Source organism: Schistocerca gregaria, chromosome 2 (genome assembly GCF_023897955.1).
Source record: "Schistocerca gregaria isolate iqSchGreg1 chromosome 2, iqSchGreg1.2, whole genome shotgun sequence".
In the NCBI taxonomy this organism is placed as follows: Eukaryota; Metazoa; Arthropoda; class Insecta; order Orthoptera; family Acrididae; genus Schistocerca; species Schistocerca gregaria.
In genome coordinates, this window is record NC_064921.1 from 72,755,500 (window position 1) to 72,777,989 (window position 22,490).

General features: G+C 40.2%; 1 protein-coding gene across 9 annotated transcripts in view; it reads right to left on the reverse strand.

The window, feature by feature from the left end:
- Positions 1 to 22,490, reverse strand: part of LOC126336343 (trichohyalin) — a 415,368-nt gene that overhangs the window by 126,557 nt on the left and 266,321 nt on the right. For all 9 annotated transcript variants that reach the window (XM_049999914.1, XM_049999913.1, XM_049999908.1 and 6 more), the window contains 3 exons: positions 21,891 to 22,018; positions 18,413 to 18,683; positions 8,369 to 8,524 (listed from right to left, as the gene is read on the reverse strand). In XM_049999914.1, the coding sequence (XP_049855871.1) occupies positions 8,369 to 8,524; positions 18,413 to 18,683; positions 21,891 to 22,018 (555 nt within the window). The remainder of the gene's footprint in view (positions 1 to 8,368; positions 8,525 to 18,412; positions 18,684 to 21,890; positions 22,019 to 22,490) is intronic.

Genomic DNA, 22,490 nt, shown 5'->3' on the forward strand with positions numbered 1-22,490 from the left:
AAGACTAAAACATAAAATATTGCTGTCGCACAGTAATAGCACTTTGATTAATAAGTGAAATAGTTAATTTAAGCTTACTTTGAATAAGGCTTAATGAAATAAAAACAATACCATAAAGTTAATGTTTTAATACACTTAATAAATTTAATACAGTATGCCTAATACTTCAGTCAATAAGTATGTAAATAGCAGGTTTTAATTGGGTCTTACACCCTAAAAATATTTAAGTATTTGAAAATAACTAATAGAGTAATATAGTAATACAGTACTAAACTAGTACTAATATTTCGAAACTGAAAATTTAACATTATGTATGTATTTAATTTGCTATTTGATAAAGATTTTTAATATTGCTCTAAATGCCATTATTGGGGCTAGAGTGTCTTTAGAAAGGTGCAAATTTTGACTGTCTGACTGGATTACTGAATATGAAGTTGTCAATGACTGGTCGGATATCCAATTCATCCAAAACATCTTGGTGGTCATGAAGAACAGTCAAGTTGTTCAATCGCTTCTGTCCCATTGTTGATCAGAGATATGACTTCAGACATGTAACGGCACTAAATGACTATTCTGCTGTTGCTGTCATGAGTGGAACTACTTGGAGAAGCTTAATGCACTTTACTACTTCACACAACTTTTCTCCAATTGCACGCTCTTGTGTAATGTACTTTCTTACATCACGCATGTCTTTTTAAGACCAGTTGTTTTTTATTAGCAATATCGGCTAACATATTCAAGTGTAAGTGCAGTCTCTCAATGTCAAAGTCATTTTTGAAAAACTCAGTTGATTTTTCCAAATTTGTTTCACCTCTGTACACTAAAAGCAAGCACTCTTGTTCAACTGCAATGACCTGTGTGAGTCCAGTTGAAGCAAACCACTCAGCAATGCAAGATTGCATCATTTCACAAACTTCAATGTAAATAGGTTTGTAGTATTCCTTTGGGGTTTTGAAAGTGTGCAGTGAGCTGGCTTTATTGTTTTCATACTTTATTGTTTGGTATACTTCAATTCCGAGCAAGAGAAAGGATCATGAACTTGTGAAGGTTGTTATTTTAAACGCAATTCCCAAAAGTGTTCAAAACTATCAGGCTTTCCATTCAATATACAAATCAAGCCCTCGTATATTTGTTCCAGATCAGCAACACTTAGATGAGAGCACTGAATTTTTTCATTGACATCCTCTACTGGGTTCTCTGCATGGCAATAAGGATGTAAAAAGAAATAAATCCTGAATTGGTCGACATAAAAGTTTTCTGGGTTTGATAACGAGTCATAATGTAAAAACTACTGCTGCTATAGAAAAGCCAATGTTTTGGCCATGATTACAGCAGCCTTCTTAGACCCAGAAGAAGGTCGCTGCAATCGTGGCTGAAACGTTGGCTTTTCTATAGCACCAGTAGTTTTTACATTATGACGTGGTACCAAACCCAGAAAACTTTTATGTCAACTGACTCTGGCCACGAAAGCCTACACAATTAAATCCTGAATTGTAACATTCACTAAAGGTAACCTGCACACTTGTAACCTGCCTCTGTTTTGTCCTCTGCAGAAAATGTTTCAAAAAACTCAAGTTCTTCAATATTTTCAAGACACTAGAAGCTCGCACAGTCGATAGAGTTAGGCAAAGGGGCTGTAGAACAGCTTGGTCATTGGCACTATCACAGCATATGCTTCTGAAAAGTCCCATGCTTTTGTTGGATTCCCTTACAGTGTTTATTAAGTCCTTGGCTAGAGCTATAATATCCCTCATATACGTAAGATAGCAGAGACTGTCTATAGATGCCAAGTCTAAACTGTGAGCAGTGCAGTGCACGTAACGAGCTTTTGGTTGTATATCCAAAACTAACTTTTTTTTAGTCTTTTGAACTTACCTCTCATATTTGAGGCAACACCATAGGACTGTCCTTTTGAGTTATCCACTGACAAATCAAGATGAGCAAAAACGTCTTTTAAAATACTAAACAGAGTTTGTGATTCAGTGTTGGGCGTCTCATATAAGCCAATAAAATCTTCGTTGATCCTTAAGGAATCATCAACAGTTCAAATACAAAATGACACTTGTTCGTGAATCAAAGAATCGCTTGTTTCATCGGCCATAATGGAAAAATGTTCTGTCTTCTTGATTGAAGCCAATACCTTTCCCAACAAAGATTTTCCTAATAGATCAATGATCTCATTTTGAATATCATGGGACGTCCACTTATACCCCGAATGCCCTAACCAATCTTTAAACTCAGGTACATCATTCGGAGTTGCAACAATTGAAAAAAAATTGCATTTACAATTCATGCCCTCTAATTGCTAGTTCCTGTTGGCATAGAAATTGCACAGTAGTAAAATTGTCTCGAGACCTAAACAGCCTTTCTTCCTATCACTATCTAACTGTTCATTCAATTGTGAGGCCACACTTCGGTTAGCGACAGAATTTAGTTTCAGAACACCTTCTTTATGCGTAAATGTATTTTCATGAAGAAGGAATTTTTCTAAAGTCTTTTTCCAGTTAGAAAACCCTATAGAAGTAAATGCATTTCTTTTTTTTTGAAGAAAACTGTAATAGATTTTTTGCATTTGCCTCTTTGCAGGTTTTGCAAAAAACTTCTTCGGTAGATGCTTCATACTCTAGCCATGTATATTTGATCAACCAAGACTTCTGAAATGCTCTTTCCTTACCGGATTGTCCAGGTTTCAGCTTTGAACGATTCTCGCACAAAGACGACGAGGCAATTGATAACACAATAATTGTTGGAGTTGACTTGCAGTATCATCAACTTCCAAGCGTGCCTTTTTGGTAACAGATTTATCCATTCCAAACTTAATTCACACTACACTAAGTGACTAAAGTAAACGAATAAAATATGGTCATATAAAATAGTCTACTAGACACTAAAATCGGAACACTAAACACATCTGCAGCATGCACTGAATGAAACTATCCACACTGAATGGCTGCGACAGCAGGGTGGGCTTTATATAGCCATGTCCCAAAGCATCAAGGCAACGTGAGGCGGAGGGCTCCAGGTGCTTCTGCTCCAGTCCTTTTGAAGTCACTGTGCCCTCAGTGTTGGCCCACCGGCGCCAGACTTTACCCGAAGGCACGTGCACAGGGAACAATTCTAAGTGTGCCCGCAGCATCGTAACACTACCATGATTCATACCACTCATTTTCAGTTAACCTGCTTACTACCATAATAATTATTTGTTTTAATCCATTACTGAAAGTATTTTAAAAGGTAACTATCTTCAAACAAGGAAAATAAAAACTTCCAACATAATTTTCTGATTTTACAAAGCAAAATATAACTAATAATTTTCTTAAATTATTAGGGGGAGGACGGGGGTGGCTTGGGCCTGACCAGAAATCCTTGTCTGCTTACCATTCCATTTCACTTCACAGACCCCCACTATATCTACATTGAGCCTTAGCATTTCCCTTTTCAGGGTTTCTAACTTCCCTACCACTTTCAAACTCCTAGCATTCTATGTTCCGATTCAAAGAATGTTATCCTTTCATTGGTTATTCAATCTTTATCTCATGGTCACTCCCCCCCTTCTTTCACAGTCCCATTCCAGAGATCGAAATGGGGGACTACTCCAGAATCTTTTGCCAATGGAGAGATCATCATGACACTTTTTTCAATTACAGGCAAATGTCCTGTGGATACACATTATTCGCATCCTTAATGCAGTGGTTTCCATTGCCTTCTGCATCCGCATGCTGCTTATCATTGTTGATACTTCCACATTTAGGTGGCAGTTTCCCAACCCAAGGGCAAAGAGTGCCCTGAACCTTTGTCCACTCCTCTGCTCTCCTTGACAAGTCTTCGGCTGCCACTGCTGATAATTTCTATTCAAATGTAAAAAGTGGTGGAGTTTGAACATGAGATGCATTTTGATTATTAATAGAAGACATTGCTCTAAACCACAGATACCCATCCATAAAAATCATGGTTTGAGTGCATATATGAAGAATTCAACTCAGGGGACATATTAAGTGAATGGACTCAAACAGCCCAATGCATCAGATTCACACGTCCTTGAAATGTCAAATTACTAGGCCCAATTTGTAAGGACAACTGGAAAAAACCTTAAAGGATTGTTGTTGTTGACTCAATACACCGACAAGTTTGATGCAGCTCTCAGCACTAGTGTATCCTGTGCAAGCCTCTTCATTTTTGTATAACTACTGAAACCTCCATACATCTGAAGCCACTCACTGCAATCACGCCTTGGTCACACACACACGCACACACACACACACACACACACACACACACACACACACACACACACACACTTCTCTCCATTACAATTCCTTGAGGGTTCAAGATGTGTCCTATCTTAAGGAATTAGCTTCACTGGGTCACTAAATTTACAATACAGGAAGCCAATCATACAAATCATGCAGATCTGAGGTTCTGAGGAATAAAAGAAAGGGACCAAATCTAGACATGGAAAGGAGCGTTTGGAGTCATTGGCCGGGAGGTCCCTCGCGGGGCAGGTCCAGCAGCCTTGGTGCAGGTCTTATTACATGCGATGCCACATTGGGTGACCTGCGTGCTGGATGAGGATGAAATGATGATGAAGACAACACAATGCCCAGTCCCTGAGGGGAGAAAATCTCTGACCCAGACGGGAATCGAACGCGGGCCTGTAGGATGGCAATCCGTCACACTGACCACTCAGCTATCAGGGTGGACAAAGTTAGACATGGATAGAGGAAACAAAACACACTCACTTACTGTATTTGAAAAAAAAAATTGCTAAATGGAAGGCCAATAACTGTCAATTTTATGATAATATTCTTGTTGGGTCCGGCGCTAGATGATACTATCATCTTGACACAAAATTTCAGGGATCTACCTACCCACCAACTTCGGGGCAGGATGCTGTTTGTTAAATCTCGCAGGAGCTGATACATAGAGTGAACAGCAGCTCTTTTCAGAATGAAACTTTCAGTCTGCAGTGGAGTGTGTGCTGATATGAAACTTCCTGGCAGATTAAAACTGTGTGCACACCAAGACTCAAACTTGGGACCTTTGCTTTTCGTGGACAAGTTTCATATCAGTGCACACTCTGCTGCAAAATGAAAATTTCATTCTGGAAACATCCCCCAGACTGGCTAAGCCATGTCTCCACAACATTCTTTCTTCCAGGAGTGCTAGCTCTGCAAGGTTCACAGAAGATCTTCTGTGTAGTCTGGACGGTAGTAGACAAGATACTGGCAGAATTAAATTAAAGCTGTGAGGAAAGGTCTCAAGTCATGTTTGGGTAGCTCAGATGGTAGAGCACTTGCCTGCAAAAGGCAAAGGTCCCGGATCTGAGTCTCAGTCTGGAACACAGTTTTAATCTGCCAGAAAGTTTCATATCAGCACACACTCTGCTGCAGAGTGAAAATTTCATTCTGGAAACATTCCCCAGACTGTGGCTAAGCCATGTCTCTGCAATTTCTTCCAGGAGTGCTAGTTCTGCAAGGTTTGAAGAAGAGCTTGTGTGAAGTTTGGAAAGTAGGCGATGAAGTACTGCTGGAATTAAAGCTGTGAGGATGGGTCATGAGTCGTGCTTGTGTAGCTCAGATGGTAGAGCACTTGCCCGCAAAAGGCAAAGGTCCTGAGTTCGAATCTTGGTCTGGCACACAGTTTTAATCTGCCAGGAAGTTTCAGCAGCTCTTTTATATGCCACTGAGAAGTAACAGTGGCTGCAAAAAGATTTGTTGCTGGTGTCCTAGAATGCAAAGTAAAGTTACAGTACCCCAATGGTGAAACATGGCAAAAACAATCAATAATCACTATACAGAATGTACCTTTTCAGGATGAGTTATAGATCATTGTTTTTTAATATCAGGTAACACAAGACTCCAAGTTTTACTTAAAGAATAGCTCTCGTCTCTGTTTATAATCTTATTTGCCAGTCTGGTTTTAATTGATTTCTATAAGACACAGCTCCAATAGTGAGAGGCAGGTGAACTATCTTTCTCATCACACATCATTATCAGTTACTATGCCAGGAAAGTTTCTGTAGACACATCAAGTATTGATTTCATGTGGTTCTAAGTGAAACATTTCCACAAGAAGAAGCAAATGAAGAAGATAAATGTATCTTTGTGGTAATTTATCTGCCTATGGGAAAACACATACTATTAAAACACTGAATGAATTATGTCTCTGTGGGTCCGTCATCTTAACACAGAGTGTTAAAAATAGGAACACTTCACTGAATGATTCTCATACAAATTTGCCTGAGGGAAATAATTAATCTACCACAGTTTTCATTGTTGCTACTTCTTATTTATGCCAGTTACATAAAAACATATCTATAAATTCTGACATCACACAAAATTCCCTGGACTATATATTTCTAATTTCACCCACAAAATATATACAATCAGTTGTCAAAGTAAGAAGATGTTTTATGAAATGACACCATGAGATGGCATCAACACTGCAAAGGTTTTCACACAAAACCTGAGTAATATTTCATAATCACCTAACTTAGAACAAATTCTTATGGCCCAAGGGCAATGGCCTTGCCACAGTGAATACACCAGCTCCCGTGAGGTCACCTAAGTTAAGCGCTGTCGGACGTGGCCGGAACTTGGATGGGTGACCATCCAGGCCACCATGTGCTGTTGCCATTTTTCGGGGTGCACTCAGCCTCATGATGCCAATTGAGGAGCTACTCGACCGAATAGTAGCTGCATTGGTCAAAGAAAACCATCTCAATGACTGGGAGAGTGGTGTGCTGACCACACACCCCTCCTATCCGCATCCTCACCTGAGGATGACTTGGCGGTCGGATGGTCCCGATGGGCCACTGAAGACGGAATGCTTATGGTCCAAAGCATTTTATTGGAATCTATCATTTACCCTTTGTCACTCATGCTTCAGTCACCAATAACAGTATATTGCTAGACTACCATAAAGGATGTTTGTGGCCAGGAACATCAAATATAAACAAAGGACAACAGGAATGATCAGAGGTGTCTCTATCTTACAGTAAATTGCCACAAAATGACCAAGACTCCAAATCAGCAAATAATCAAAGAAGTACGCTTACTGATTCTCTGTAAGATGTTTAGGTATTTCAGCAGTGATGGCCAGTGACCATATGCTAATCTGTAAATCTGTAAATATCACACTAAAATTATACCATTTCTCTTCTGAAGCAGGCAGGAAATTGCACTAAAATTATGCCTTTTTTTTTCTTTTGAGTGCTCTCAGTGTGATAACCAGAAACCAGTGTCAAGTGCTGAAATTACAATCAACCACTCCACAATCAATGCAGAGAAGGGATACATGCATGCTCTGATGTGACTTCATCCTTGCCAGCATTGAGGGTGCTATGTTGCTCACAGCACTAGGTCAGTACTTTTCTTTGAACACTGCCTGTAAAGCATTGTGCACATGTAGAATATGAGGAATTTAGAGCAGCCGCTATCATAATGGCAACATGCATGAGTGGTTTAGTGAATAGACTGGAAATTTGTGAACTCGGACTCAAATCCCACTACTACCAACATACATTGTTTTTTTATTATTTTTTAAATTCATATCTTTATTTTTATTTCATATTATTCCTCTCAATGTGCTAAGAGACAGCAATCTGGCAACTATGAAATACTTATGATCTGATTTTAAGAAAATTATTATGTGAAAAAAATTGATTTTTGTGCATCTTACAGTTTGATACCTTCACTCGATAAACGACTGAGTTTCTTTTCATTATTGATCATAGTTACTGTGTTACACCAAATTAAGTAAAGCATAGTATGAAGTTTTTTAGTTTGCAGAGGTAAAAATGCATTATGTAAACTTTGTGTATGGTTGATATTAGCCTGTACACTTCTACGTATGAAATGTAGATAAACTATCAAAACTTTATTTAAAATTGAGAGCAAATGGATGCCTTCTCTTTTCCATCTGATCTTTTAGATATTCTTTCATGAAGTCAATTTAGCAATACAAAGTAGAATACTTCATTCTGGTTCAACATTTTTTTTTTACCGAATTGTTCATAGGTATAAGCAACAAAACAGGGTATCTCTAAAAATGAGAAACTAAATTAAAAGCCATTTATCAGCCATTCCCTTAACTGATTTTGTGAATCAGTGAAGTTTAGTAGTCAAATCCTTACTATCACTATGGGAAATGATGTTCATTGTGAGATACTCTCCATCACACGGTATCATGATCCAACTAGTAATGTGACCACTGGCAGGTCCCAATATTTCGATATTTTGCATCAGTTTAAATCAGAAGTGTAAACAGCAAAGATACCAGGATTAAATTCAGTCTACAATCAGATGAACAACTGGCAAACTGAGTAATTTTGTAATTATGAATGGAAATGTAGCAAAATTTTACATACCTTTGTAAAATTAGTCTTTAACTTCTCCAGTTCTTCAGTCTTTGCCTTCACCTCTTTCCTGAGTTTTGAAACTTCTGGACTAACAGTTTTCTTTTTTGGTTCAGTGGTCTTTTTCTCATCTTCTTGCTCATCAATCTTTGTTTGGAGTTCTTTAACCTATGAAATAAGTGGAATTAGAGAGGGCCTTATAAATTTACAATACTTTTAAGACAAACTTTCAAATATTTCTACTGAATGTCAAGACCTCACTACATGTTATTCTCTCTCTCTCTCTCTCTCTCTCTCTCTCTCTCTCTCTCTCTCTGTCTCCCCCCCCCTCTCTCTCTCTCTCCACCGGTCGCTCTCTCTTGAGCAATACACCATCCATACTTTTCAATGTACATGGTACATGGCTGCACAAGTTTGGCAGTCAACAGCTTTGGCACTGTAAGTTGTGTAAGCAAGTCAACACCGTACCGCATCAGATGGGAAACTTTGGTTTTCAATTGTCCTGAGGCCAAAAACCACATGAAAAGCAAAATGACATCTGTTTCTAATTGTCATGAGATTGGTGCAAGACATGTTCAATATGCTGTCCACCGTTTTCTGTCACAATTTGAAATCGAGAAACAGCATGTTCCACAACAGATCAGAGTCAGGTGTCACGTTCAAATGTGTTGCACAACACATACCTTCAGTCCAGCTACAATCATAATTGGAGCACTTCTTTCAGATAATTCCATAACCAGAAGTCACACAGATTAAGATCAGGTGATCTGGATGGCCAGGCTGTAGGGAAATAGCAGATGATGACGATCTTAGCATTTCTGAAATGCTTCTGCTGCAGTAACTTCACTGACTGTGCAACATGTGGATGAGTGCCACCTTGTATAAAAATGATACTACCCACAAATCTATACCGCTGAAGGGTTGGAGTGACATTGGTGTGTAAAAGACTCTCCTAGTATTTACCAGTGATGGTACAAATGACAGCATCTGTAGGATTCATTTCCTGCAAAAAATACTGTCCTATGATAAACAATGCCGTCAACTAGCCAACTTGCACCTCCCTGTCATCTTTGCAGAATGAAGAGATACTGTATGATGTGTGTGTAGATTTTCCATTGTTCATATTCTGCAATTCTGTATTTTGACATGATCTTTGGGATGAAAATGGGCATTGTCTGTTCCATGGCCATCCATCACCCATTTCCACATGAGTAAGAAATTCCAGAGTGAATGTTTGTATTGCTTGAAAATCAGCAGGAAGCAACTCCTGAACACAGGTGGATTTTTGTGGATAGCCTTGCAGGATGTTTCATAGGATTTCATGCACTGTGCTCACTGGCATGTCTAATTTTTGGGGAATTCCCTGTGCACCCCTGCTGCAGTGTTGGGGGCATACCTCCAATAGACATTGGATCAAATGCTTTCCTCAGTGTGCCACATTACACTTCAAAAGAACCTATCTTTTCGAATTTTATAATCATTTTATCCAGACCCTTAGCAGACATTGGACCCTTTTCTTTTAGTCTTGAGTGCCCAGAACTCCTGCAGGGCTACTGGCATACAGCATCGTTATTGTAAAAGAACTTTACCAGCAGTGCATGATCCTTCATGGGCATCTCAGACGCAGTCCAAGGAACAGGCTTGTGCCGCAACTGTCTGTGTACATATTGTGACAGTTACAGCAGCATCTATTGATCAAGTTTTTGCTAACTTTTTCTGTGCCATGACATTTACCCATGTGTCAATAACATGCAGTACAAATTCGATGTCATTCTGAGCATTGGTTGTTTTTCTACAGCATTTTGAAACTGGAACTTTAATTAAGGACACCCTGTACTTCGGTGATGTTAAGATAGGCTACTCTCTTCTATGTACATGCTGACAAGGCTGCATAGTTCTTGGATACCATACTTTATAACCATCATCAAGTACTGCATTATTTGGGCAATTTAGTGTCAAAAAGCTACAGTAATTTTAAGAGCAATTAAAATACACAAATGATAAGAAAAGGCACCAAACATTTGCAAATGCTCTGTGTGAGGTACTGCTCTGTACCCATTGCTGTTGCAATTTACTTCATCACTTTGTCAGAGCAACTAATGTAATAAACATAATGCTCAGCAACATATTTTGGATGTCAAGCTCCTATTATCTGGCTGTTTGTATTAATCCTATATAAATATGCACTTAAAAAGTACACAAAACAAAAAAATTTAAAAAAATATGACGATGATAATGACATTAATTATTTTCACAACTGCTACTTCTGGTCTTTAAAATGGACAATATTAGAAAAATATATGCTTTCTTTCATAAGAATGTGTACAAAAATTTCAATTGAAAAGCTGTGTGGATTTTAGCCCAAAGACAAGTATTTCATATATAAACAGAAAAGGGATTGGCAATAAGATGAAGCCTTTGATGGTTTGCATGACAGCCTGTCATTTGCTTTCATCATAGCTCTGAGGATTTTTTCTGTAGGTCAGATTATCTGAGGAGAGATGCCTTCTCAGCACCCCAAACGTTAGGTCCTATCTAACAACTGATATAAAATAATAAGAATGATAATTTTCTTAACATCTCTGTATGTATTCATACCAGGTGTTGTGGTATTTACTTAGTTTACATTCAAGAGGTGCTTCTTATGGCTCCGGTCACATTATGCAGGGGCAACATGGAAGCTAAAGACAATAATGTAGAGAGAAGTTTCAAGGTGGCCTTAGGAAACTATGCCAAACCAATGCCAAATGGCTGACAATGGTGACGAAGAGAATGATGATGGTGGAGTGTGTGTGTGTTATTGGAGACCCCATCACACTCTTTCATTTCTTAAAAATTTCATTAGTCCTGAATTAAATGATTCCTTACATAGCATTTTATAGACTTTTATGGCTTTTATTGACGTGCTGTGATATCCATTATTGCTCTTTACAGTGTCAACTGCTTTTAATACAAAGCCTGTGAAAGATACGTTTGCTTGTAAGTTGAATTCTCATCTAAAGAATAGAATCATGAAACCACCAGAAGCTGCTGTAATGTGCATTTCTTTGTGGATAATCAGTTTTAGTCAAGCAACCACCTCCAAGTCAAGAATAGCTTTACATCAGGTCACAGCAAGGTTCCTCAGTGAAAAGTACAGAAGTATATATCAGTTGCAGTTATGTACTCAACAGCAACCAACCTTCCTTTAACCTAATGTAATGCTATCTATGATTTGAAGCTAATCACTTGATTGAGACAGGTCACTTGACTGAAAATGGTCATTCATGAATGAGTACACATTACAACAGCTTCTGGTGGTCTCGTGATGCTGTTCTTTTAATTCACTGAAGCTGTGCAGTATTTTGAATTCTCATCTTCTCTCTCTTACTGCAAAATAAATAAGTAACTGATAGCTGAAATTTCTGTCTTAAATCCACTCTTTTTTCTCATCAGTGAGAATACTGAAATTAATTTTAAGTTGTTGCTTATTATTTTTACATACAACTTACATAATAAGAACTGTAGATAAAGACCATGACTTGAATACAGTAAGTAGGTTTACATGGATAGAGTCTGTGGTAATTATGCAGAGACAAATAGGCTTGCACAAGACAGACTAGCATGGGCAGCTTCATCAAATCAGTCTTATCACTGAAGACCATAACAACAGCTTACATAATGAGTTAAAATGAAACTCCATATTTTTTACACACTTCATGGTTATCTTTCTTAAACAGATATATTACTTCCAGTGTCTTTTATGTTTCAGGTAATATACTTGTTGGGCAGCATAGATTAATATCACGATTCCATATTTTAATAACTCTGCATTTATTTTATCTGCTCCAATAGTTACTCTGGTTTTCATTTTTTTTTTAATTTCTAAAGCTTTTCTCTGGTAATTGGTTCAACTTGTCTTCATCTTTTGTTAGGTCTTCCTCTTCTTGTACCATAACTCTTCATAGGACTTCACAGATTGATCCTTTTGGACCACATCTATTCTTACAGTATCTTTCTTACTGCAGTTCATAATTTTATAGGTGAAATTCTAGCTGCCATATACAGGGTGTTACAAAAAGGTACGGACAAACTTTCAGAAAACATTCCTCACACACAAATAAAGAAAATATGTTATGTGGACATGTGTCCGGAAATGCTTAATTTCCATGTTAGAGCTCATTTTAGTTTCGTCAGTATGTAATGTACTTCCTTGATTCACCAGCAGTTGGCCCAATTGAAGGAAGGTAATGTTGACTTCGGTGCTTGTGTTGACATGCGACTCTTTGCTCTACAGTACTAGCATCAAGCACATCAGTACGTAGCATCAAAAGGTTAGTGTTCATCACGAACGTGGTTTTGCAGTCAGTGCAATGTCTACAAATGCGGAGTTGGCAGACGCCCATTTGATGTATGGATTAGCACGGGGCAATAGCCGTGGCGCGGTACGTTTGTATCGAGACAGATTTCCAGAACGAAGGTGTCCTGACAGGAAGACGTTCGAAGCAATTGATCGGCATCTTAGGGAGCACGGAACATTCCAGCCTATGACTCGTGACCGGGGAAGACCTAGAACGATGAGGACACCTGTAATGGATGAGGCAATTCTTTATGCAGTTGACGATAACCCTAATGGCAGCGTCAGAGAAGTTGCTGCTGTACTAGGTAACATTGACCACATCACTGTATGGAGAGTGCTACGGGAGAACCAGTTGTTTCCGTACCATGTACAGCGTGAGCAGGCACTATCAGCAGCTGATTGGCCTCCACAGGTACACTTCTGCGAATGGCTCATCCAACAATGTGGCAATCCTCATTTCAGTGCAAATGTTCTCTTTACGGATGAGGCTTCATTCCAATCAAATTGTAAATTTTCACAATCAACATGTGTGGGCTGAGGAGAATCCGCACGCAATTGTGCAATCACGTAATCAACACAGATTTTCTGTGAAGGTTTGGGCAGGCATTGTTGGTGATGTCTTGATTGGGCCCCATGTTCTTCCACCTATGCTCAATGGAGCACGTTATCATGATTTCATAAGGGATACTCTACCTGTGCTGCTAGAACATGTGCCTTTACAAGTACAACACAACATGTGGTTCATGCACGATGGAACTCCTACAAATTTCAGTCGAAGTGTTCGTACGCTTCTCAACAACAGATTTGGTGACCGATGGAATGGTAGAGGCGGACCAATTCCATGGCCTCCACGCTCTCCTGACCTCAACCCTCTTGACTTTCATTTATGGGGGCATTTGAAAGCTCTTGTCTACGCAACACTGGTACCAAATGTAGAGAATCTTCGTGCTCGTTTTGTGGACGTCTGTGATACAATACGTCTTTCTCCAGGGCTGCATCAGGGATTCCATGCGACGGAGGGTGGATGCATGTATATTACATAAATGTCAATGAGTAATTAATCTCTCTATAAACACTGCCGGAAGGAAACTAGTGCATCCTTTCACAGGTTTCCAATTCACTCAAGATTTATTGTTGCAACAGTGCAAATGGTGTACATGAAATGATTACATTTACAGATCAATTCCGAGATACCAGGTATTGATTCATGCTGAAACACCGTATTAGTACATACGTAGCTTCCAGGCACTGACTCTGGCATCCAGTCAATCGTAAAGATGGTGAATACTGTCCTGGGATATGTTATTCCATGTCAGCTCAACCTGTTCATGTAGTTCTGTAAGAGTTGTTGGCTGACAAGTCATATGGATTGCTTATCACTATATCCCACATGTGCTCCATTGGAGACAAGCCTAGAGATTGTGCTGGCAAGAGAAGTTGCCTCCCATCTTGCAGAGCACATTGAGCTTTAAGGGCAGTGTGGGGATGAGCATTATCCTGTTGAAACAACACACCACCTTCCTGTTCCAAGAACAGCACATACCGAGCTCAGCTTTAGCATCCCCTCCAGAAACATCAAAGGTGAACAAGAGTTGTAGCTTATAGCAACCCAGACCATAAGGCCTGGGGTGGGCCTCTTGGGCAAATGCAGTCTATTAGACAGCTTTCACCAGGTCTACATTGTATGCACAAACAACCATCACCTGCATACAAGCAGAATCTGCTTTCATCACTGAAGACCACAGACGACATTCCATCTATCATGTGATCCTCTGGTAGCACCAGTCCAGTTGTGCATGTTAATACTGTGGTGTGAGTGGAAAATGGATTAGAGTTGTGGGTGCACATAGTGCCAGTCTATTAACCAGTTTGCAACAGTTCATGTTGATACAGCTGGACTCACAAGCCATCTTATCTGTTCTGTGGCAGCTGTACAGTCTGCCACTGCTGCCCTTAAATACAACAGTCCTGTCAGGCATTTTTGTTGCGTGAATGTCTAGAACCTTGTCCATGGATGTGAGAATGTTCACATGACCACTGATACCAGAACTGTTGCACATGTTACGCCACTTATGCGGCAATTCTCTGAAAGGATCTCCTGCCACTTGGGAGGCTACAATCTGACCCCTTTCAAACTTGCACCATTGGCTGTAGGAACCACGATTGGATCTAAGTGGCTTGGTTGCCTCCTTTCTTTACATGTTAGCACTACTCTGAGCCTTCTGGCTGTGAGCATTCCCTATTCAAGGGTAGATAAAGATGGAGCTCTGGTAATTATGCCAATATGCTATCTGTTGGTAGACAATGCTGAAACCCTTACCAGTATATCTAGTATCTCCCACATAATGTATGCCATCATCAAATCAAATTGATGTTATGTTTCCAGATGTACTAATTTTTTCCAGCAGTGTATAAAGCAGATTGTATATGTGTATGTCCATAATATCCTTCCATACCATGGGATTGACTTCAGCTACATTTGGCACAGAAACAGCAGCTCACACAAGTATCAGCACAGTGGGGTTTATAACAATAGGAGTGGAGATATGGTGAAATGCGTTTTTTAACACCTGCCATAGACTGCCCTGCATGACAGGTGAGAAGTGTGGGAGTAGTATTGGCCGGCCTAATCAATCTGCTTTACAGGTCAGCCTATATGTCGGGGTCACAAAACAGTTTTCCAGGTACTGATATGTAGGCTGTCTACCATGCTGGATGTGTTGTGTTAGAATAGTGTCAGCTTACTTCATCAACCTGTTTTGCAGGGCAGCATACACATGTGGATTGACACAGCTAGGGAAGTTTGAGATAGTGGAGGGGCAGAGAGACAGGGTAGCAGGAGGAAGTAGCCAGAGGGAGGGAGCAGGATGGGAGTCAGAAAGAGGAGGAAGAGGAAATGGATAGGGAGAGGGGACAGCAGGAGACTAAAACAGAGGGAGAGAAGGAAAGAGGAAGGGGCAGGGTGAGATGGAAGGGGAGAGTGGGAGGAGGATGTGATCAGGGAAAGAAGGGGACAAGGAGATGGATAGGGAGAGGTGGGCAGGAGGAGATGAATATGGTGGTGGTGTTAGGAGGAAGGAAGAGGAGGGAGGAGGAGATGGACTTGGTGAGAGGGTGGTTTCTGCCCCCCCCCCCTTACCTATCACAACCACCCAATCTTGTTCTCTCACCCTCATTGTGTGCTGCTCTCTGCCGATGCACCCACCAGTCTTTTGGTCTCTCTGCTCCTCTTCTCTGCCCCCCCCCCCCCCCCCACATCTGTCAGACAGAGGAGGAGGAAGGTGGGGAGGTGGTTGTTGTGGTCTTCATTACAGAGACTGGTTTGATGCAGCCCTCCATGCTACTCTATCCTGTGTGAGCTTCTTCATCTGCCAGTACCTACTGCAAACTACATTCTTCTGAATCTGCTTAGTGTATTCATCTCTTGGTCTCCCTCTACGATTTTTACCCTTCGTGTTGCCTTTCAATACTAAATTGGTGATCCCTTGATGCCATCCCTTCTCCTGGTCAATTTCTCTTCTCCTCAATTCTATTCAATACCTCCTTATTAGTTATGTGATCTACCCATCTAATCTTCAGCATTCTTCTGTATCACCACATTTCGAAAGCTTCTATTCTCTTCTTGTCCAAACTATTGTCCATGTTTCACTTCCATACATGGCTACACTCCATACAAATACTTTCAGAAACGACTTCCTGACACTTAAATCTATACTCGATGTTAACAAATTTCTCTTCTTCAGAAACGCTTTCCTTGCCATTGCCAGTCTACGTTTTATATCCTCTGTACTTCGACCATCATGAGTTATTTGGTCCCCAAAACTCATCTACTACTTAAAGTGTCTCATTTCCTAATCTAATTCCCTCAGCATCATCCGACTTAATTTGACTACATTCCATTATCCTTGTTTTGCTTTTGTTGATGTTCATGTTATATCCCCCTTTCAAGACACTGTCCATTCTGTTCAGTTGCTGTTCTAGGTCCTTTGCTGTCTCTGATAGAATTACAATGTCATTGGCAAATCAGAAAGTTTTTATTTCTTCTCCAAGGATATTAATTCCTACTCCAATTTTTTCTTTTGTTTTCTTTACCGCATGCTCAATATACAGGTTGAATAACATCGGGGATAGGCTATAACCCTGTCTCACTCCCTTCCCAACCACTGTTTCCCTTTCATGCCCTTTGACTCTTATAACTGCCATCTGTTTTCTGTACAAACTGTAAATAGCCTTTCACTCTCCCTATATTTTACCCCTGCCACCTTCAGTATTTGAAACAGAGTATTCCAGTCAACATAGTCAAACGCTTTCTCTAAGTCTACGAGTGCTAGAAACATAGGCTTGCCTTTCCTTAATCTATCTTCTAAGATAAGTCGTAGGGTCAGTATTGCCTCACGTGTTCCAACATTTCTACAGAATTCAAACTGATCTTCCTCGAGGTCGGCTTCTACCAGTTTTTCCATTCATCTGTAAGGAATTCAAGTTAGTATTTTGCAGCTGTGAATTATTAAACTGATAGTTCGGTAATTTTCACCTGCTTTACATCCTTACAACACATTCTCCGGTCTCAATCTTACTGTCTCCACACCTTCCAACCAACAGTTTCTGCCCCCCTCTTTCCTATCACCTCCTCCCAATTCACTCACCCTTCTCTGCTCCTCTTTACTGCCCCCCCTCCCTCCCTTTCTCCCCCTCCCCAGCCTCACAACACTGCATCTGGAAGCTTTGTCCTGCCATCTTCTGGGCCCAGCATTCTCTGCTTGACAGCACTCTTCTCTCCCCCAACCTGCACCTTGCTATCCCCCTGCCTTCCCTGCCTCACTACAGACTGCTGCTTCTGTTGAATGCGACAGCTGCAGTCTGCCCAGAGCTACCAGAGATAGTGGTCACATGTGCCTTAGGTACACCCGCTTTTGTAGCTGTGTATGTTTTCTTTTCTGATGAAAGCTTTGCTCTAAAGTGCAATCTATTCTTTTCATAACTGTTTATATTCCAACCTGGACTTTTCACTGTTTAATTTACCTGTTACCTGAGCCTTTTGGAAACTGCCACATATGATTAGAGTCTGTAAATTAATTTTATCAATTTGCCATTGAAGTAGTTGATGGAAGTTTTTTCCTTTCTTTCTTCCTTATCCTCTCTACACTCATAGGTGCCTAATGTAGTTAGGTAACGTACTTATTTTCCCATAGATACAAGCTTCTCCGTAATGAAGTAATAGTTTTCAATACTTGATTTTCAACATTTATGAATGAAGATTGTTACACTAGGTTTTGCCTGCATTTTAAGTGCAACACAGCTGTAAATCATTACACACCCCACAATTATTTCATTCCTTTAAGGTTCTTCTTTGCTTCTGTACTGACTTCAATTAGTATGTTTTGCTCTTTCAGTGCTTTTTACACACATAATGCACACAAGCACACCAATCACTAAGATTGATTGTATTTGAATACTAGAACACACATCACTGTATATATCAAGAAAATTTATTAAAGTTAATGCATACTAATCCATTATTTCTCCATAATGCAACAAAACTGCATGGGGTACCATGCTGGACATAGAAATAAAAAGGAAACTTTCTCCATTTATTAATAGAAAAGTTCTTAGAGAAAGGAAAAGACATATTCAAACCATAAATAAAGCATAAGAGTTTTTTTGTGTTAAGCATTAAGAAAATGACCTTTTAAAGCACTTAATAAATAAGACAGTACCTTTTTGTTTGCTTCTTCAAGTTGCCTTTCCAAATCTGCTATTCTTTCCTTTAATTCTACTGCTCTATCAGACGTTTCATCAGTGGCAATACTATTTATAGTTTTCTTAGTAGCTCTGACAAGCTGCAATTTCTTGTTTTCAGCTGTAAGCTTTTCATTTTCAGTTTCTAGGGCTTGTGTTCGTGTTCTCAGAATTGCAGCCTCCTGTTCAATTACCTGAAGCTGACGTTTCAGGTCAAGTGTTTGTTGATCTGTACTGCTGTCCAGTGACCTAAAATAAATAATTTTTATATAACATTGCAATGTCTTGGAAAATATCACAAATTTCTGATTGTTTACTTTATTCAATTGGATAGATAAAAAAATCTACTCACCAAGTGGTGGCAGAATACACACATAAAAGACTGTTGTGACTGGTAAGCTTTCGGAGCTAGTGGCTCCTTCTTCAGGCAGTAGGGTTGAAGGGGAAAGAAGAAGGGTGAAGGAAAAGGACTGGAGATGGCTAGGAAAAGGGTTAGATTTCAGGAAAGTGACCCAGAACAATGGGTCAGGGGAGACTTACCATACAGGGCCTTCTCATCCCGTACGGTCATCCATAATCGCAGGTCATGGGAGACTTTCCGTATGGGATGAGAAGACCCATATGGTAAGTCTCACCTGACCCACAGTACTGTGTGACTTTCCCAAAACCTAACCCTTTTCCTAGACCTCTCCAGTCCTTTTCCTTCACCTTTCTTCCTTCCCCTTCAACCTTACTGCCTGAAGAAGGAGCCACTGACTCCAAAAGCTTGCCAACCACAACAGTCTTTTATGTGTTTGTTCTGTTACTGCTTGGTGAGTGGATTTTTTATGCACCTATTTGAATAATTTTATCAGTAATTAGTTGTTTACTTTGTATATTAAAATATTTAATGAAATGAAATGTGAAACTGATAAAAGAATTCTCTTATTTGTAAAAGATATAATATTTTTGGTGCTATTGCCACAGTTTTATGAGTAATTGGAAAATTTTCTCATACACTAATAAGTGAGATGACACTTAGATGTGTGAAGGTTTCTACAATAGCTTTAACACATATACTTTAGAATTAATTGATGTTGTTTAACATATCAAATGAATCTAATAATATTTTCTGAATTGGGAAATGTCCAGCAAATCATGTGTACTGGCATGCATGGTAATGTCTCTGTAGTGACTATAGTGAAAAAAGTTACTCATTGGCTGTGATAATTATAACTACAGTAAAATGGGCATATGTATTTCAAACATATTATTGCTAGTTTTCGTTAATGGGTGAATTCTCAGTGAGATGAAAACTCTCCCATTTACAGTAGCGCTTACAGCTACTGGTTTTACAATTACATTTGTCAAGTGGAAACTGCAGGTCCATATTCTCAGGCAACCTCAAAGAAGACTTCATGTAAGCTAACTCGAAACTGCCTTGTCTTTATTACTCTCCAAAGTTAGAATCAAATCGAAACATTGCAATGATTTCAACATGGTTTCACTTACACTGACTCATCATTTACAGGTAGATTGTTATTACGTTTACTACCGTCAAGGATTGCACTACATAAATGTAACTGATTTTCTGTCAGAATAATGTGTGCCTTTAATATGCAATAATAGCTTTCAATTAAATACGGTCTTATTTGCAATACATCTCTGATGTAGGACAAATTTTTTTTCATACACTCCTGGAAATGGAAAAAAGAACACATTGACACCGGTGTGTCAGACCCACCATACTTGCTCCGGACACTGCGAGAGGGCTGTACAAGCAATGATCACACGCACAGCACAGCGGACACACCAGGAACCGCGGTGTTGGCCGTCGAATGGCGCTAGCTGCGCAGCATTTGTGCACCACCGCCGTCAGTGTCAGCCAGTTTGCCGTGGCATACGGAGCTCCATCGCAGTCTTTAACACTGTTAGCATGCCCCGACAGCGTGGACGTGAACCGTATGTGCAGTTGACGGACTTTGAGCGAGGGTGTATAGTGGGCATGCGGGAGGCCGGGTGGACATACCGCCAAATTGCTCAACACGTGGGGCGTGAGGTCTCCACAGTACATCAATGTTGTCGCCAGTGGTCGGCGGAAGGTGCACGTGCCCGTCGACCTGGGACCGGACCGCAGCGACGCACGGATGCACGCCAAGACCGTAGGATCCTACGCAGTGCCGTAGGGGACCGCACCGCCACTTCCCAGCAAATTAGGGACACTGTTGCTCCTGGGGTATCGGCGAGGACCATCTCCATGAAGCTGGGCTACGATCCCGCACACTGTTAGGCCATCTTCCGCTCACGCCCCAACATCGTGCAGCCCGCCTCCAGTGGTGTCGCGACAGGTGTGAATGAAGGGACGAATGGAGACGTGTCGTCTTCAGCGATGAGAGTCGCTTCTGCCTTGGTGCCAATGATGGTCGTATGCGTGTTTGGCGCCGTGCAGGTGAGCGCCACAATCAGGACTGCATACGACCAAGGCACACAGGGCCAACACGCGGCATGATGGTGTGGGGAGCGATCTCCTACACTGGCCGTACACCTCTGGTGATCGTCAAGGGGACACTGAATAGTGCACAGTACATCCAAACCGTCATCGAACCCATCGTTCTACCATTCCTAGACTGGCAAGGGAACTTGCTGTTCCAACAGGACAATGCACGTCCGCATGTATCCCGTGCCACCCAACGTGCTCTAGAAGGTGTAAGTCAACTACCCTGGCCAGCAAGATCTCCGGATCTGTCCCCCATTGAGCATGTTTGGGACTGGATGAAGCGTCGTCTCACGTGGTCTGCACGTCCAGCACGAACGCTGGTCCAACTGAGGCGCCAGGTGGAAATGGCATGGCAAGCCGTTCCACAGGACTACATCCAGCATCTCTACGATCATCTCCATGGGAGAATAGCAGCCTGCATTGCTGCGAAAGGTGGATATACACTGTACTAGTGCCGACATTTTGCATGCTCTGTTGCCTGTGTCTATGTGCCTGTGGTTCTGTCAGTGTGATCATGTGATGTATCTGACCCCAGGAATGTGTCAATAAAGTTTCCCCTTCCTGGGACAATGAATTCACGGTGTTCTTATTTCAATTTCCAGGAGTGTATATATGACCAAAAAAAAACTGTCCAAGTGAACAAGATCCAAGACTATCCAGAATATATAATGATTGATGTGTCTCTGCTGCCTAGAAAAATCTTTTTGGTCTGATTTCAAAACTACTATTCTGTGTTATCAAGTTCTTATATAGTATAAATACATTTACAGTGTAATAATAATAGAAATTTGAAGATGATGACTCAAATATTAACACTGAATATAGGTCACAGTTCTCAGCAAAATGAAACAAAATTAATATTTAACATCATAACTGCTGTTATAAAAGAGTGTAAAAGAGCACAACACAACAGTAGGAAAAAAGAAAATTACAAGAATTCTTGAGAAGATCCAATTAAAAATGTTCACTGCATTACATACTTGCTCTTTTGTATGGCTCCTTTGGAGAATCGTTTCTGTGTTACTGTTAATTCAGCATGAAGTCTCTCACAGTCTCTCTCCTTTTCTATCAGTTTCTTTCGGAGCTCTGACAATTCATCTTCAAGCACCTAAGCATGGGAAAAATCTTTTTTAAGTCACCAAGGACATTATCATTTCACCAGTTCCTAAGCATATATATAAAATTTTAGCAAGATGGATGACTACCCCAATATATTTGCAAACACCTGGGAAATTTACCGTTCCTTTTGATATCAGATCATAAGTTTAAAAACCTGTAGTAAATTTTATGAAAGATCTGATTATTGCCAGATATCCATTTTACAGTTAGGAGAAATTTTTCCAAGTTTTTGCAAATGTAGGGGAAAAAATTAGTCCTTAAATGGTACAATGGTCCAAGAGTGAAAGAGATGAAGTGAAAATCTACAAGAACTGGATAGGTAATTCAGTGATACAGAACATGTACAGTTTAATGAGAAGGGAAAAAGTAAGGGCTAATTTTTGTTAAGGGGAAATATGAGAAATGTATTTATTGTAAATACAGTGAAATTAAACATATCATCACCCATTTAACCTTCACTG